Consider the following 14,093-nt stretch of genomic DNA (forward strand, 5'->3'; position numbering starts at 1 on the left):
GCGCGCGCCGAGCGCCTGCGTCACCGCGCACGGCTCGGCCCGGCCCGGCCCGCGGCGGAACCTTCGCGGCCGCCGTCGGCGGCGGCGGCGGCGGCGCCGCTCGGGAGCGCGCGCGTGCGCGTCTCCGTGTGCGCGTGCGCGCTGCTTCCGGCCGCTTTGAGGGGCCCTGAGGGGCTGTGAGGGGCTGGGGGCGGCGGTGTCCGCTGCCGGCCTCCCCTCCTCAGCTCTTGAGATTAAAAGGGGGGGGGACTGAAGCCCGGTGGCTGGTGTGGGTGGGATATTCGAGGTTTTTGGTCATTTTTTCGTGGAGTCGTTAAAGTTGGAAAAGATCTCCAAGATCGTCCAGTCCAGCCATTATAGAGTCATAGAGTGGCTCGGGTTGGAAGGGACCTCAAAGGTCAACCAGTTCCAAACCCCTGCCATAGGGCACGGACATCAGCCACCAAATCAGGTTGCCCAGGGCCCTATCCAACCTGGCCTTGAACACCTCCAGGGATGGGACATCCACAACCGTCCCCGTCCCACCAATATCGCCCCCTAAAGCACGTCCCTAAGCACCACGTCCAACCTCTCCCTCAAAACCCCTAGGGACAGTGACCCACCACCTCCCTGGGCAACCCCTTCTAATGCCTGACTAAAAAGATCTCCCATAAAGGCTGCTTGTACAGTTTTTCATCAGTCAGTTAAACATAAATATCTGCTTTGATTTATTTTCCCTATTTTACAATGCACAAAAGAAATATCTCTAAGGATTTTTTGCGTATTTACTTTTCATAGGTCGTCATTACTATGGTACCTGACGGCGATACTTTTGTACCAAGGCATTAATGCTCTGAGGTAGTCACAGCAAGGGAGTTTTCAGCGATATTTAATCTTGTAGTTCCGAGACCTAAAGCGAAAGGATACAAAAAGAAAGACACAGACTCAGTCCTGGGTGTTTATGCTGTTTCACCTTGCTCGTCTTTGCTTTTATACCACAGAACAGATCTGAGAGAACTTGTTGGTAAGAGTCAGGCTCTCAGAAGAATTTCCTTGATTGTGCTGGTGCTTGCTTGAGTTTTTCCCATCTTTCTTTCTGGATTTTACTGTACACATTGAGGTGATGTTCTGGAGTGAGTTATACTGAGGAGAAGTGGTTGTAGGACAGTGAAACCTCTCACGGATAATATAACCGAGCTTTGTTGTTGCAACAAATCCATCTGCAGTTGGCACGATTCTGGTAGCTGTTGTGTGTACGCACTGTACCGCCAGTAAGACACCTGCAGAAACCAAGTTCAGAATAAAGAGTTAACTGAGTAGTAGGACTTGATTTAAAATACATCCCCAAACATGTCCCAAACAGTCCCTTGTCACCAGACAGTTCACATTCAGTAAAACTGGGCCACTGATGTTACCTGCAGAGGGAGGAAGAGAGGGGGAAAAATAAACCATGCTGCCTGTTTCTCCTTAGAACATTATAGGTGGTTTGCACAACAGAAACGTGCAGAGACTTTTGCTTGCTTTGCCATAAAACTCACTGCTATTTGAGCCCACCAGATTTTTCTTTATTGTATGCTGCAGTACTCAAACTGTAGCATTGTAATTGCAACTTCTAGTCACTCGAAGCTTCAGCCTCTTGTTCTGGGATACATTTCCCATTGCTGTGACACAAGGGAGGGAAGGCAGACAGGTTCTAACGACTCAGTTACTCACCACTTGCAACATCCCAGACTGTAATGGTCTGATCCAGCGACCCGGTGTACAAGTACTTGTCATCTTTCGAGAAGCAAGCACAGTGAATGCCTTTCAGGAGAGATGCAGGCTGAAAATGGACAATGGTTAGGGTTAGATTGTTAAACTGGTACATACAGGTTGAGGTGAAGATGCCTTAGAGTGCTCAGTGGTTATTCAGTACCTTCAGAATAGTGGTAAATTGTAACTAAATAAAGATCTTTATGAGAGTGATCATGGTAGGAGAGTGGGAAATATCACAAAATAAGGTCCTTGGCTTGTGAAGCACGCTGTAACTGTGCAGGAAAGAGAGCCTGGTGTGGCTGTACAGAAGCACGTTATTCCATTTGTTGAAAGGATTAGTTCAGGTGCATCTGTAGTGTATTGTCAGGTGAAAGACCGACAGCATTGATGCAGCGTTCTGCATCACTTTTTTTTTTTTACTGGATTTTCCTGAGCTGACCCAATTTACCCCTTCTGTTGCTATTGTTAACTTGCGACAACTCATTCTCCTCACTGACTTGTCAGCTAGCTTATGCCAGCTAAATGAGCAATAATGAGCTGTAGATAAATAACTCCTATGACTTACGTTCTAGTGTCACAGGGGTGTTTACAGCACACTCCTTCAGTTAGACAGGATCGACACCTTGATGGTGTATCTAGATGCTGAGACCCAAATGCTGAGAATAGCTTGCTGCCTGTCGGTGTGAACGGCTATATGCAGGATTTGGGTATCCTGTCTGAGAGCTGGGAATCCGGTCGGTTGGATCCCCCGATAGCTTAGAGCAGTAATCGACTGTTGGCACTGTCTTACCTCTCTGCCGGTGTAGTACCTTATAATAGCACATCTCGTGTTCCTGCTGACAGGACTCCAAGTCCCAGAGACACCGCAGTGAATCCTCAGCTCCACTGAGTGCCCAGTGCTCTCCATGACTGCTTTCCAAGCAGGAGATCTGGCTTCTGTGACCTTCCAAAGGAAACACCCGGGACTGTGGGCAGTCATAAAGGAATAAATCCCCACTCGTCATGCCATAGAGGACTCTGTAATCTGCAAGGACAGCCACTCTGGAAACAAGAGCACCAGGGATCTGAGTATAAAAGGTGTAGGTGGGCCTGTGGATCACTGGACATGGATCTGCAGGGGTAATATCCAGCACGAGGACTAAATCATTGTATGCTATGGCAAGCTGCTTTTCATGCTTGTTGATTGCCATATGGTTGACTGGTTTCTGTGACTCTGGAGGTGGGATGCATGCTACATCCTGCCTGGAGTTCAGCGGAAAAACAAGGACTGTTCCAGATACGAGTCCAGTGAAGAGGAGCTGGGTTTGCTCAGCTATTTCCAGGCATCTCACCTGAGCAGAAGTGTCCAGTGTGTCACACACTGCACCTGTAAAAGAGAAGGTAAACAGCAAGACTTTTTATTCCAACTGCATGTGAATGTGTTCCCTCAGATAAGAGTCAGGATGGCTCCCTTTTTGTGCGATCACTTGCATATTATTCATTTTTTTTCCTATGTCATGATAATAAGGTATTCTAGACAAAAGTTTTGAAGAGAGAACAAAGCTTTCCAATCTGAACCCTATTTTCCTAAATCTCACGCTTAGGAAAAGCAGAAAGGAGCAGACTGTCCTTGTCATCTGCTCAGAAAGCTAACCACGCAGTCACTGCCTCTGTGAGTTGTTTTCCTCTTCTACCCCATATGCAAGCTTAATTGTGTGCAGTATTTGTGAGATGCAGTTCACCTTCTGTGGCATCCCAGATGATGACTTTCTGTCTGTCCTCAGGTTGGGTTAAATAGACGTAATCCCCTCCGTGGGACAGTGCAGTGCAGCCTGTGTCTGTGACACGCGCCAAAGTTTTCTGCTGCTGCTTGCAGACGAGGTTCCACACTCTAAGGTACGTCGCACCGCGGGAGGCAGAAACCAAAGTGCAGTCGTACAGGGCTAAATGTGTTACGGGTGCTCCCATGCCATCCAGTGTGTCAGTCAGCAACCCTTGTTCTGATAAACTCCACACCTAGGAAAAGTTGTTGGGGGGGAGTAAGTGTCTGAGCCACTTCTTCCTAAATCCTATTAAAGAGGTGAAACAATGCAGCTTAGCTAACTTGTACTGACACACAGGTGAAGTCAAAGAATAGCATCCAAGCCCTAACACTAGAAGAAAAAATGTTGAATAGCTACAAATACCAAGTTACTCTAAAACAAATGTATGAAGCACCAGGAGCCATTCAGACCACTTGCTTTCTTTTGCTCTGAAAGATCTTTAATTAGATCCTGCACATTTTGGACTGTACTGCCTGTTTACCTCTTTCTTTGGCAAGTGATGGTGCTCCACATGTTGTGTATTCCATCTGGCTCCTGCTCACACATGGGTAAGAAGGCAGCTTTTAGGAGCTGAAATTTAATATGTTTTAGAAATGGAATACACTGGTTTGAGGCTGGCCCTCAGAACTGGTGAAGTGTTTTTCATTCAGTCTCAAAAACAAAAGGAGAACAGAAAGGCTCGAAGCAGTAAAGATAAGGGTCAATGGTGATCTTCTTTTTAGAAGTGTGGCAGTACTAGAAGGACCTTCAGAACTTCAAATCCAACCCCAGGCAGGTTGCTGGAGGTCAAGATGGGCTCTTTATTGTGTCAGGGGCGTATTTTGTGAGCTGGATTTGTAAGAAATGCTTCTTATTGGGAAGCTGCCCAGCCTGCCTTCCTACCTGGATACATGCAGCCTGAGAACCAGTAACGATGATGCTGTTGCCAGCAGAGATAGCAGCTGTATGAACCGCTCCTTCATGTTCCAGGTCTGCTGCTAGGAACCTGTGGAAGCCCTTTGCATCTGCGAGGTACACTCTCACATACTCCTCAAAGCCTAAAACAATAACATGTTAGTACTGATTTATTGAGCTGGGAAAATCTATAATCTCCTTCAACACCACATCCAGATGTGTATGATTTAATCCCTGTATTTAGTGAAAGGTAACCCCTAAGGGTAGCTTAGAAACCCTAAAAAATAATCATGCTAACTTAAGTCCTTTTCACTACTTAGTTCTCATTCTCTAGAGAAAGGGCAATGTATAGCTGAATAAGGCCAGGCTAATGGGAAATTCCACATGCTGACCTCTTTTAAAGGATACCTGGCATGTGGGAAAGCAACTATTGCTAACATTTTGTGAAGGAATGGGTGCTATTAAACCTGCAGCAAGAATGGACTCATCTTCTGATGCAACCACAAAGCAAACCCTCCCAGGAAGCTTCTCAAGCAGACTGTTTCCATCAGAAGAGATCTGCAGAGAAATAAGACAAAAGTTAGGCATGAAGCTAGGATAGCTGAACTGTTTCTCTCCAGAAGGAAAGAGGATAGATTAGCAGTGAAATTTAATTTGGCCTCATGGTACTGGGCAGACTGTGCAGCAGGACAGAGAGCGTTATACTTGTCCATTTGGGAACCAGGATATGGAAATCTGAAGAGGGTGCTCTATTCTGAATGGAGAAGGAAGGCCTGTTGGTTATCCGATCAGTTGCCTGGCTCAGCATGCTTCTGGAGAGTATATGGGAACTGTATTTCATTTCATTTCACGGTTGTGTGGTGGCAGTGTTTCTCCAGCACACCCTTCACCCTTCCAAGGGTGTTCTGCAGAACGTTACAGTTATGTTCAGTGCTTTCTGTCCAAGGAGTTCAGTGTGATAAATGTGTGTGATGCATCGATGCGTCAGCAGATGCAGAGTGGTCGTGCTCTTTTTGGAGGAATATAAGACCAATTAGAAACTGGTTTGCTTATTCATGAAAAAAAACTGGGCCAGGGTGGGGAGCAGAACCCAAACTGGCAACAGTGGAAGTTCACAGTCGTATCGGTGGTGACTGAGAAGTTGACAGAAGGAAGGGCCAGATCACCTTGCTTTGGCTGCCTGGGGATTGCATGAAATGTGAAAATACGTCATCGAGAACAGCTTGTGGTGATAAATCCAGATATCAACACAACAGAGTGAAATTGAGAATCTATCATTCAGGGTCTTCCACAGAATTAGCCTGACTTATAATTCAGATCCCTGAAATGTTGTAAAGAAGCTGAACAGATTGATGGGTACCATAGAGAGAGATCCCCTGCTAAATCCCACTATCATCTTCCCTTGCTTCTGAAGCAGAACACTGGAAGTTGGCGTCTCTTCCTGTAGCCCTAATAGCTGACGTTTGGATCTCAGCTCGCCGGTGTTGCTGTTCCACAGGCTCAGCACTCCTCCTTCAGACACAGTCATAATCACCAGCCTCAGGCTGTGTACTGCAAAACATATCCATGCACCCGACACCTCTGCAGAGATCTGGAAGATGAGTTCTGCTGTCTCCAGGTGCCAAGCATTGACCTAGGTGGCAAAAGAGAGAGGTGTAGCAAGGACCAAGGTAGCTTTTCTGTCCACAACCTTCATGACTGTGGCTGTAAATTCTACAGTTCTTGTTCTTTCAGCAGACTTTAAGCTAAAGAATGGCCCTACCTTTGTGTCTGAGGAAGCATATACAATCATGTGCCTCTCATCCACGTGAAGGTGATGTGAGGGCTGCTCTTCAATAAGTGTATCTTGGATAACAAACTTTACTCTGCCAGAAATCAAATTCCAGATGCGCAGACTGTGATCCATGGCAGCTGAGACAGCACAGGTTCCTTTTCCAAACACTTTCACACACCTCACCTCAGCTATAAAATAAGAGAGGAGGGTTAACAAACCGAGGGGTTCCCGGTGCTTTCAGCAACTGGCAGAATGCTGGCAGCTAGGAGGCGATGGCCGAGTTGTCGGAGCTCTTTTTCAGACATGAAAGAAGCTCTCCAACCATAAAAAATGGAGAATGCTCACCAGAGTGCCCAGGGAGGGCGTGCAGCATCTCAATAACTTCCATATTCCAGACAAGCATTGAGCCATCCTGGGAACCTGCCACCAGCAGCCGGTAATCAGAACTAAGTGCCATCACTGTGACGCCTGCCGAGAGACACAAAGAGGAAAGTCTGCTTCTGAAACCGTAGACAAAAAAAGAGACAATTTGAGATTGTTAATATGCTGTGCTTCCCCAACTGGAAACCCCCTCTACTGCCTGAACCCCGCAGTCTGTGCCAAGAGGGAGATTAGGTTCCCTCAGACATATCTAGGTCAGTGTGTGCCTTTGTTGTCCTGGCGACAAAATGACCCACTTTCTCTATTCTCATTTGTCGAAGCAATTGCAAGTGGGAATGGTGCGTGACTGAGCACGAAGGCAAACGGACCTTCATCCTGCCTTTGTGTGAGCTCACGGGGAAAACTGTATTTCCATGGAAATATGTTCTCTCCTTCTTGCTCTATTTGTTTGTGACATTACTTGGATCCCTTTCATAACAGATGGATGATTAGATGTATTCTTGGGCTATAGCCATCCCCAGGACTAATCTTACCTTTGAGGAATCCAGTGAGCGTTGTGTGTAGGGCCCCACCAGGTGGCTGGAGAAATCCACACAACGGAATGAGAACAGGATGGGGACGGGCGCTGAACCAGCTCAGACACTGCTGGCACAGCTTCCCAATTACCTCTGGGTAAGAAGGCACAAAAAAAAGAAGCCTGGCCAACACTTCTGTGTATATTATACTCAATCCTAAGAGGGCAGAGAAGAAAAGCATTTTAAAACAAGACCATGGTGGGCTTGAGAGCTACCATAGTTGCATTTTATGCGATGTACAGTGTGTAATGAACTGAGCTGGCCTTACCTAGCCAGGCACTTGAATAATATAGGGAAGGCTACGATGTAGAACATGGACAAATATAATGGGGTGGCAGGATTTTTCCCTTGAGGGAGGAGCAGCACTGTGTATCCACTCCTCTAGTTAGTGTTAAAGCTGCAAGGGAATCCAAGTTGCTTGTAGGTGCTTCTACTAGAAGGGGGCAAGAGGTGTGTTGGTCGTGGTTGCTCTAATCAAATAGAAAAAATGCCTGTTGGCAAGGAAGAAACCTCGGCTTCCCATACAAAGACCCTACCAGAATGAGGTATTTATGAGACTTTTGATGGATCCCCGAACAGAGAATTTTGTTACTAGTCGTAATTCCTCAGAAAAGTGCTTGTACTTGGAAAAAAAAATCCAATTATCTCCTCAGATACACATCTGCATCACTCTGTCTCTCAGACACAACTTTTACCTTCAGGACCGTGTATACTGCCTACTGCTGGTTTCACAAGGAGGAGCGTGTCCCGCACAAGACGTAGCTCTGGACAGTTGATGCGTTCAGTACACATGGCAAAGTCATCAACGACGCTCTGTATTCCAGAGGTGATTGCTTTACAGCTGATCCAGTTCATATTCCCTGCAGAAAGTAATACTGACTATTAGGGCCGAGAACATCAGCCCTGGGGATGCAGAGTTACTCTGAAGACACTGAGATAAATGCTTTTTGGGGAGGGCAGGGACGGCAGGATTAGCAGCCACTAGCAGTGAAACTAGGACTCATTTGCTGAGGAAGCGGAGGGCTCCCATTGTCACAGTTCCTTCTTTAGCCTTTTAAATGCTCTATGCATTTTTAAAAAAAATGTTTGTATCTCTTTATCAGCTGTGGGAGGATCATTTCTTTCACAGTTCCTAAGAGTTGATTTATTTCTCTTTTTCAGGCTTCTTCTCACAGCGGTTATTGATGCTATGCAGAAGGGTTGTGATTATTAGCTGTGGCTGTAGGCATGAACGTGCTTCTGCAGAGCACTGCGTACCCCCTCTTACCCAGTCCTTACCCAGCACATCCTGTTTTAGCTCCTCAATTCGTCCAGCAATAAGTAAGTGAAAAGGCAATTCGCTCAACTTCCTCAGATTTGGAACGGTATCAGAGAACCAGAGTGGCTGAGGGGCTACCTAGGAGTAACCAGAACGGTGGGTTTGAGACGTGGCTTGTGGATTAACCTCTGCTTCTACAACTTGCGCGCTAGGTGCTATATCATGGTATGCCAGCACTTTACTTTCTTTGTTTTAAGTTTTCTTGTTAGTAGGAAATGTTTTTCATGAGTCTAAATTTCTCTTGCTACAGTTTAAGACAGACTGCTTTTCTGCAGTTGTGATAACGGATTTCTTCCCTCCTTGTTGCAAAAGCCTTTTAAATGTATGAAATGACATGACAGTGTTTGCAAAATGACTGTAGATCTCCTTGGTTGGAGATAATTTTAAAAAATGTATATATACATCTTTCTTCATCATTATTGAAAACACTGACTAGTTTCATTTACCATTATTTCCATTGTCTTTTGATTTTAGACCCTGTCCTGCATGTCCTGAGACACAGAGCACTGGTCCAGACCTTACAGGTATGGAAATGCCTGCAGATATTCCTTACCTTCCTGTCAGCATTCAAAGTCCTGCTAAGGTGTGGCAGTGTAAGGGGTTTCTTCATTCCCCAGCTCCAGGTCCCCCTGAAGAAATCTGCCAGGAGAAAATGTCGCTTGATTTGATCTTGTTTTGATAAATAACGGTTCTGCACCATTTCAACAAATTGCCTAGGAAGGAAAAAAAAAATAACAGAGGTACTGGAACAGGGAGATAGAGGTCTTTTTTTCTGTGATCTTTAGCACTGATAGAGTGTAAGAGCAGTGAGAGGAGTGTTGGAAGGGTTCTCAAAAGCCCTCACTGGGAACATCCCAAAATCAGCGATTTGGCATCTCATTCTCCATCCTCTAAGAGTACCTGTGTGCAAAGCCAAGCAGGGTGAAGCCGTCTGCCTTCCGTTCTGCCACGCACTCTCCCATGTCCCTACGCAGCCGTGCCCAGTGGAGAGGAGGAAAGCGCAGGATAGCTTTACTTGAGGGAAGGTGGCAATGGTGAATCTCTGCGAGAACTTCATCGTCAAGGGATAAAACGTCCTTCAGCTCCATGTCTGACAGCCCATTTCTGCAAGTAAAGTGTGATATATGAAAGGAAGTTATTTATCCTCCTCACTACTGTTTATGCTGATATCTATAGTGGGAGAGTGAGTGCTGAATTTGGGTGAGGGTTTCTCTGGCAGTTCAGAAGTACTAGTTACCCCAAATCTCACTAGTTTACATGGCTGTCTCATCTGAGAGCTTATACCCTGGGCAAGCAACGGAGATTGATTTCCTTTTCCAAGTAATCCCAGAACATCCCCTTCAAGACAATATTTTAGGTAGGCTGCCAGGTATGAGAGGAATGTTATGCTTGCTAAATATATGTATAAACACATTCACAGGCCAGTACTGAGAGCTTTGACTGGTTTGGGCTGTGTTTAGCCAGAGATTACCGATGACCAGTCAGGAAATTTGAGCTGTTCCATCAGCGGTACAGCAATACTCACTGTGAGGAAGCAATATAGCCAAGGACATGAGCCACAAGGACTGTGCCGTGTGATTTTTCCAGTCTGTCGCACAGACGGTGCATGGCCTCCTGGGCTGTGCTAGCGATCGCTAGTTCTGAAGAGGAGGTGTATGATGCCCAGTTCCTGGCCTCACAGAAGGCCAGCTTGAAAAGCAGGGGCTGCCCGCCTCCAGGGAGGCTCTGCCAGATGTAGGCCCACTGAGCTGGGCTCAGCCGTCGCTTGTCAGATGCTAAGAGCATCTCTAGCATCTCCTCGCCTTCCTCGCTGGATAAGGGTCCAACTTCAAAGTACGCCTCAGCCTCAGGCACAGCATGTTGGAGAGCTTTCAGAATACCAGGCTCTGATGTAGAAATGGAAATGATGATGTGGACCTTTGGTGGGCAGCCTGTAGGGAGCCAGTGGAATCTGTGAGCACCGTCACAAGGAAGGAGCCTCTCCACAGAGTCAAGGAACAACACCAGTGTGTGTGTGCCACAGCGGGAGATGGTGAGGAGAAGGTTACTGAGGAACAGGACTAGATCACTGCAAGCCTGTTTGGTCTGGGTTGGAGGTGGTGGCAAATCAAATGCGAAACACACTTGGAGACAAATATCCCTCAGCAGGCTCTGAATAGCAGAACTGGACTGGGATGTCCCCAGCAAACGTGTCACGATGACAGTTTCTTGCCCTAAAACAGCTTGCATGTGCTTTGATAGTTTGCACATCAGAGCTGTTTTTCCACAGCCTGGTGGCCCGTAAAGGATGAGGGCTGTATGGGTTTTATCATTGTTCTGCCTGATATGGTGAAATATGTTGTCCAATAAATTCTGTCTCCCACAGAAAAATCTGCAGTTCTTCAGACACAGAGCAGCGTGATGGCCCAGCTCCTGCAGAAGCTGCCCTGGCTCCTTGCTGATCTGTCTTTGGTATGGAAGATTTTCTAAAATGTGGTGCTTAGTGACAGCAACGAACTGCTCGCAAAGTTGTTTCAGGTATTTGTTGTTATTCTTGTGCTGAGAGTTCCCAGAATCGTTACCGTGTGCCAGTGCGTGTACTTTGAGGTGTTTGGGATAGTGGTTTACAAGTTTTGTTTTAAGGTTGCTGAGCAGCTGTTTTGCTTCACTGTCCTCTTTCTCTAGCAGCTCACAGTTTGTCCCTTGTCCAATTTGTCTGTCAGAGTCCTCAAACTCTCTGAGGAATATGAGAGCCCCCAGGTTGCTCTCCTGGGCGTCAATGAGACCTTTTTCAATTTCCCATTCAATTGCTACCAAAAAATAAAAACAAAACAAGTATTTGATTTCAGAGCAGAACACAGGAACAGCCATCTATCAACATTAATTTGACATCCCTTGGTCCCTCCGTATCTCACATGGTGCTCCGAGTCAGGCATACTGCTGAATATGATCAGAAAGATAGTGGGGGAAAAGGAGAAGCACTCCTATTGCTGTATTACTGTTTGTTAGTCAGCACCAACCTCCCACTTGAGGATCTGGGATGTGGCGTGTAGCAATTCTCTTCCTTCCCTGCATCCTCCCTGTCATACACAATTGCACCGAGCAGCTCTCCTCCCTGACAGCTCTGGCTGGGAGGACAATACAGCCCTGCCAGGACGCACCTGATTTGTGGTAGCGGTGCCTCTGCTCCGGGCTGAGCAGCCCACATCTCTCTGCCTTGTGGGCCGCCACACGCAGCGCTGAGGCCAGGTGTCCCCGCAGGTGATGCCAGGCCTGCCCGTCAGCCGGCTGCAGCACGTAGCAGGCGGGCAGCGCGTTGTCATCCCGCCGGTACCACTGTGCCAGGAGCTGGGCAGAGCCCCCTGACAGCTGCAGAATTAGGGCCTCAAACTCCTTCTCCGCGATGAGCCGCGGCACTGTCTGGTGCTCGTAGCGGTCCCCCAGGAGTCCCTGCAACGAGCAGAAAAGGTCCGGTGTTGAGGCAGTGCCTCGGCGGTGACAGCTGGGATGTGGACTGGCTGCTTGCCTGAGCACCTGGGGTTGCCAGGGAGGGCTGCTCGGGAAACCTGACGGTAACCACAGCACCCTGGGGGCTTCCACAGCCTGCCCCACAGCTGGGGAGAAGGGGCTTTGGGGCAGCTGATCCTCAGGCCTTTATGGCGTGTGAGGGGAAGTGAGGGCGTGAGACGGTGGATGCACAGAGCAGAGCTGATGTGGGGGCTCTGGCCAGCGGGGCTGTGAGGTTCGCTTCGGGGTGGAAGAGAACTAAGGGAACAGGGCCAAGCCTGGGGACTTCTGGTTAAGACTGAAGGCTGGGCTGGGGAAGAGGGAGATCCTGAAGAGGGTCAGCATCCAGTATCCATGCAGTCTGGAAACAGCTGGAACAAGCTCAGAGCTCAGACCCACTGTGTAATCCTTGAGCAGTTCCCTTCTGGCTTGTGTGGAGGAGAGAGGGCACAGCTGAACCTTGTGGCTGGCTCCCCTGAGGTGTGTAGGAACACACTGAGAACCGGTCTGAGGAGGAGTTGGACTCCATGATCCTTGCGGGTCCCTTCCAACTTGGGATATCCTATGGTTCTAGGAGGACGCTGCCTGAGTGCCTGCTAGTGCCAGGTGTGTGCTCAGCATGGTGCTGCCAGCAGAGGTGTGAGCTGCAGGAGCTCGGAGGTGGTGAGCTCACGGTGCTGTGGCGCTGTGGTGAGGTGCTCATAGCTCTGCCTCAGAGACTCTCTTTTGCCAGCCTCTGGTGGAGTGGCTCAGGGGAAAAAAGGCACAACTTGCACAAATACTTAATTGCTTATTTATTTACTCGAGGCTTTGATTAAGCTCCCTGGGACTGCACATTCTCTGCATTTATTCTCTTTGTTCGGCAAAGCTTTCCTCCTCCCTTTCTAAAACCAAAAAACAACCCGAGGAAGCAACCAAGCACTTGTGCAGGTGTCTCAGCCTCCTCTCCTGTTCTGCAGGGCTTCAAGTTCTGGGTGTGGGCTTGGGGCTGTCACCAAGGTGCTCCGGGGATGCTGCGGTGGGCTGCTGCTGTGTGGAGCTTTCAGTGGCTAGGAGGAGCGATCGGAGGGATGTTAGTTGCTCTCCTTTTGGTGGGGCAGAAGCATGGAGCAGATATCAGCTTGCAGTGTGACACCCCGCCTCTGTCCTTGCTGGTTGCTATGGCATTTTCATTTCTGGTTCTTTGCCTGGGGAATTTGTGTTCATTCCTTAGTTACTGAGAAAACCCCCTCAATATTGAGCTATTGGGTAGGAAGCAAGCTCAGAGCAAGAACTGGTATTATCCTTCTTGCCTTATGTGTGTCTCTATCTTCCTCTTACATCTGCCACACACAGTCTGTTATCTTCAGCTCTGAAGAAACCATGTTTTCAGTGCTGGACCACATGTGTGTGCCTGTCTAGGCTTCTTTTATCTTTTAGGATCTACCTCAGTTAACAACAACTCAGCCCCATCAGCTAGTTGATTTGTGAAAATCCTCAGGCAGGCTAATTTTGGGGAAAACCATCTTACCTGTCCACTTTGCAAGTTCTCAGTGCAAGCAGTCTGCCCTGTAAGTCTCACTTTAGCCATGGGGATGGAGCATGCACCATAGTGCTGGTACTTACAATGAAGGTGGGACCAGCTGACAGTTTCTGACAGGCTTCAATTTCCTCCAGAGAGAGTTCTGTGTTTCTCTGATCAGTGTCTACAAGGTCAGAAATACCCCATCTCAAGTCAATTACCTGCACACACGCACACAAAAACAAAACCGGTTCAGATTCTTAGACTAGTCAGTACTATCATAAAAACAGTGATGTGGGAAAATTAAGTCATTCTATTGCATTTGATTTTTAGATCAATCTGAAAACTAGTGGTATGCAACTTCAGTTACTGGAACTCCACAGAGATGCTGAGACATTCAAAATCTCTCAGATCTCTTCAAAATCTGTCATGGAAGATAACGATTCCCAACATTTCCATAGCTCCTTTTATCCTAGAATTAGTAGAATTAGGACTAATTCAGTTATCCCTGAAGTATATCCAGTGGAATTTATACATTCCATGATTTTTTTTCCAATGGAATCTAGAAACGAAAGGATGATACAAGCCCTCAGGTCCAGATGCTTGGAGGTGGTTAGCCACCTACCTC

At 47.5% G+C, this 14,093-nt stretch overlaps 1 protein-coding gene and 1 long non-coding RNA gene across 9 annotated transcripts in view; one reads left to right on the forward strand and one right to left on the reverse strand.

Moving 5' to 3' along the window:
* Window positions 1-38: 38 nt before the first annotated feature.
* NWD1 (NACHT and WD repeat domain containing 1) overlaps window positions 39-14,093 on the reverse strand; it is a 16,554-nt gene continuing 2,499 nt past the window's right edge. The window contains exons 3-20 of one of the 7 annotated variants that reach the window (XM_080566058.1): window positions 13,570-13,686; window positions 11,619-11,907; window positions 10,004-11,267; window positions 9,379-9,582; window positions 9,032-9,191; window positions 8,439-8,556; window positions 7,856-8,020; window positions 7,119-7,316; window positions 6,550-6,672; window positions 6,193-6,392; window positions 5,791-6,063; window positions 4,898-4,988; window positions 4,419-4,573; window positions 3,456-3,729; window positions 3,066-3,100; window positions 2,525-2,677; window positions 1,693-1,801; window positions 39-1,259 (exon numbers count right to left, since the gene is read on the reverse strand). In XM_080566058.1, coding sequence (XP_080422184.1) covers window positions 970-1,259; window positions 1,693-1,801; window positions 2,525-2,677; window positions 3,066-3,100; window positions 3,456-3,729; window positions 4,419-4,573; window positions 4,898-4,988; window positions 5,791-6,063; window positions 6,193-6,392; window positions 6,550-6,672; window positions 7,119-7,316; window positions 7,856-8,020; window positions 8,439-8,556; window positions 9,032-9,191; window positions 9,379-9,582; window positions 10,004-11,267; window positions 11,619-11,907; window positions 13,570-13,686 — 4,218 coding nt within the window. In that variant the 3' untranslated portion in view covers window positions 39-969. The other 6 variants (XR_013941647.1, XM_080566056.1, XM_080566055.1 and 3 more) reach the window with 6 other exon arrangements.
* Window positions 2,630-14,093, forward strand: part of LOC308182066 — a 20,093-nt gene continuing 8,629 nt past the window's right edge. Inside the window, exons 1-6 of one of the 2 annotated variants that reach the window (XR_013941652.1) lie at window positions 3,004-3,114; window positions 3,318-3,385; window positions 3,498-3,609; window positions 8,322-8,480; window positions 8,953-9,002; window positions 10,844-10,995. This is a non-coding gene — a long non-coding RNA (uncharacterized lncRNA). Of the gene's footprint in view, window positions 3,115-3,317; window positions 3,386-3,497; window positions 3,610-8,321; window positions 8,481-8,952; window positions 9,003-10,843; window positions 10,996-14,093 lie in introns of both variants that reach the window. The other variant, XR_013941651.1, reaches the window with a different exon arrangement.

The sequence above is a fragment of the Anser brachyrhynchus genome (genome assembly GCF_964034855.1).
Source record: "Anser brachyrhynchus genome assembly, chromosome: 23".
NCBI classification, from domain to species: Eukaryota; Metazoa; Chordata; class Aves; order Anseriformes; family Anatidae; genus Anser; species Anser brachyrhynchus.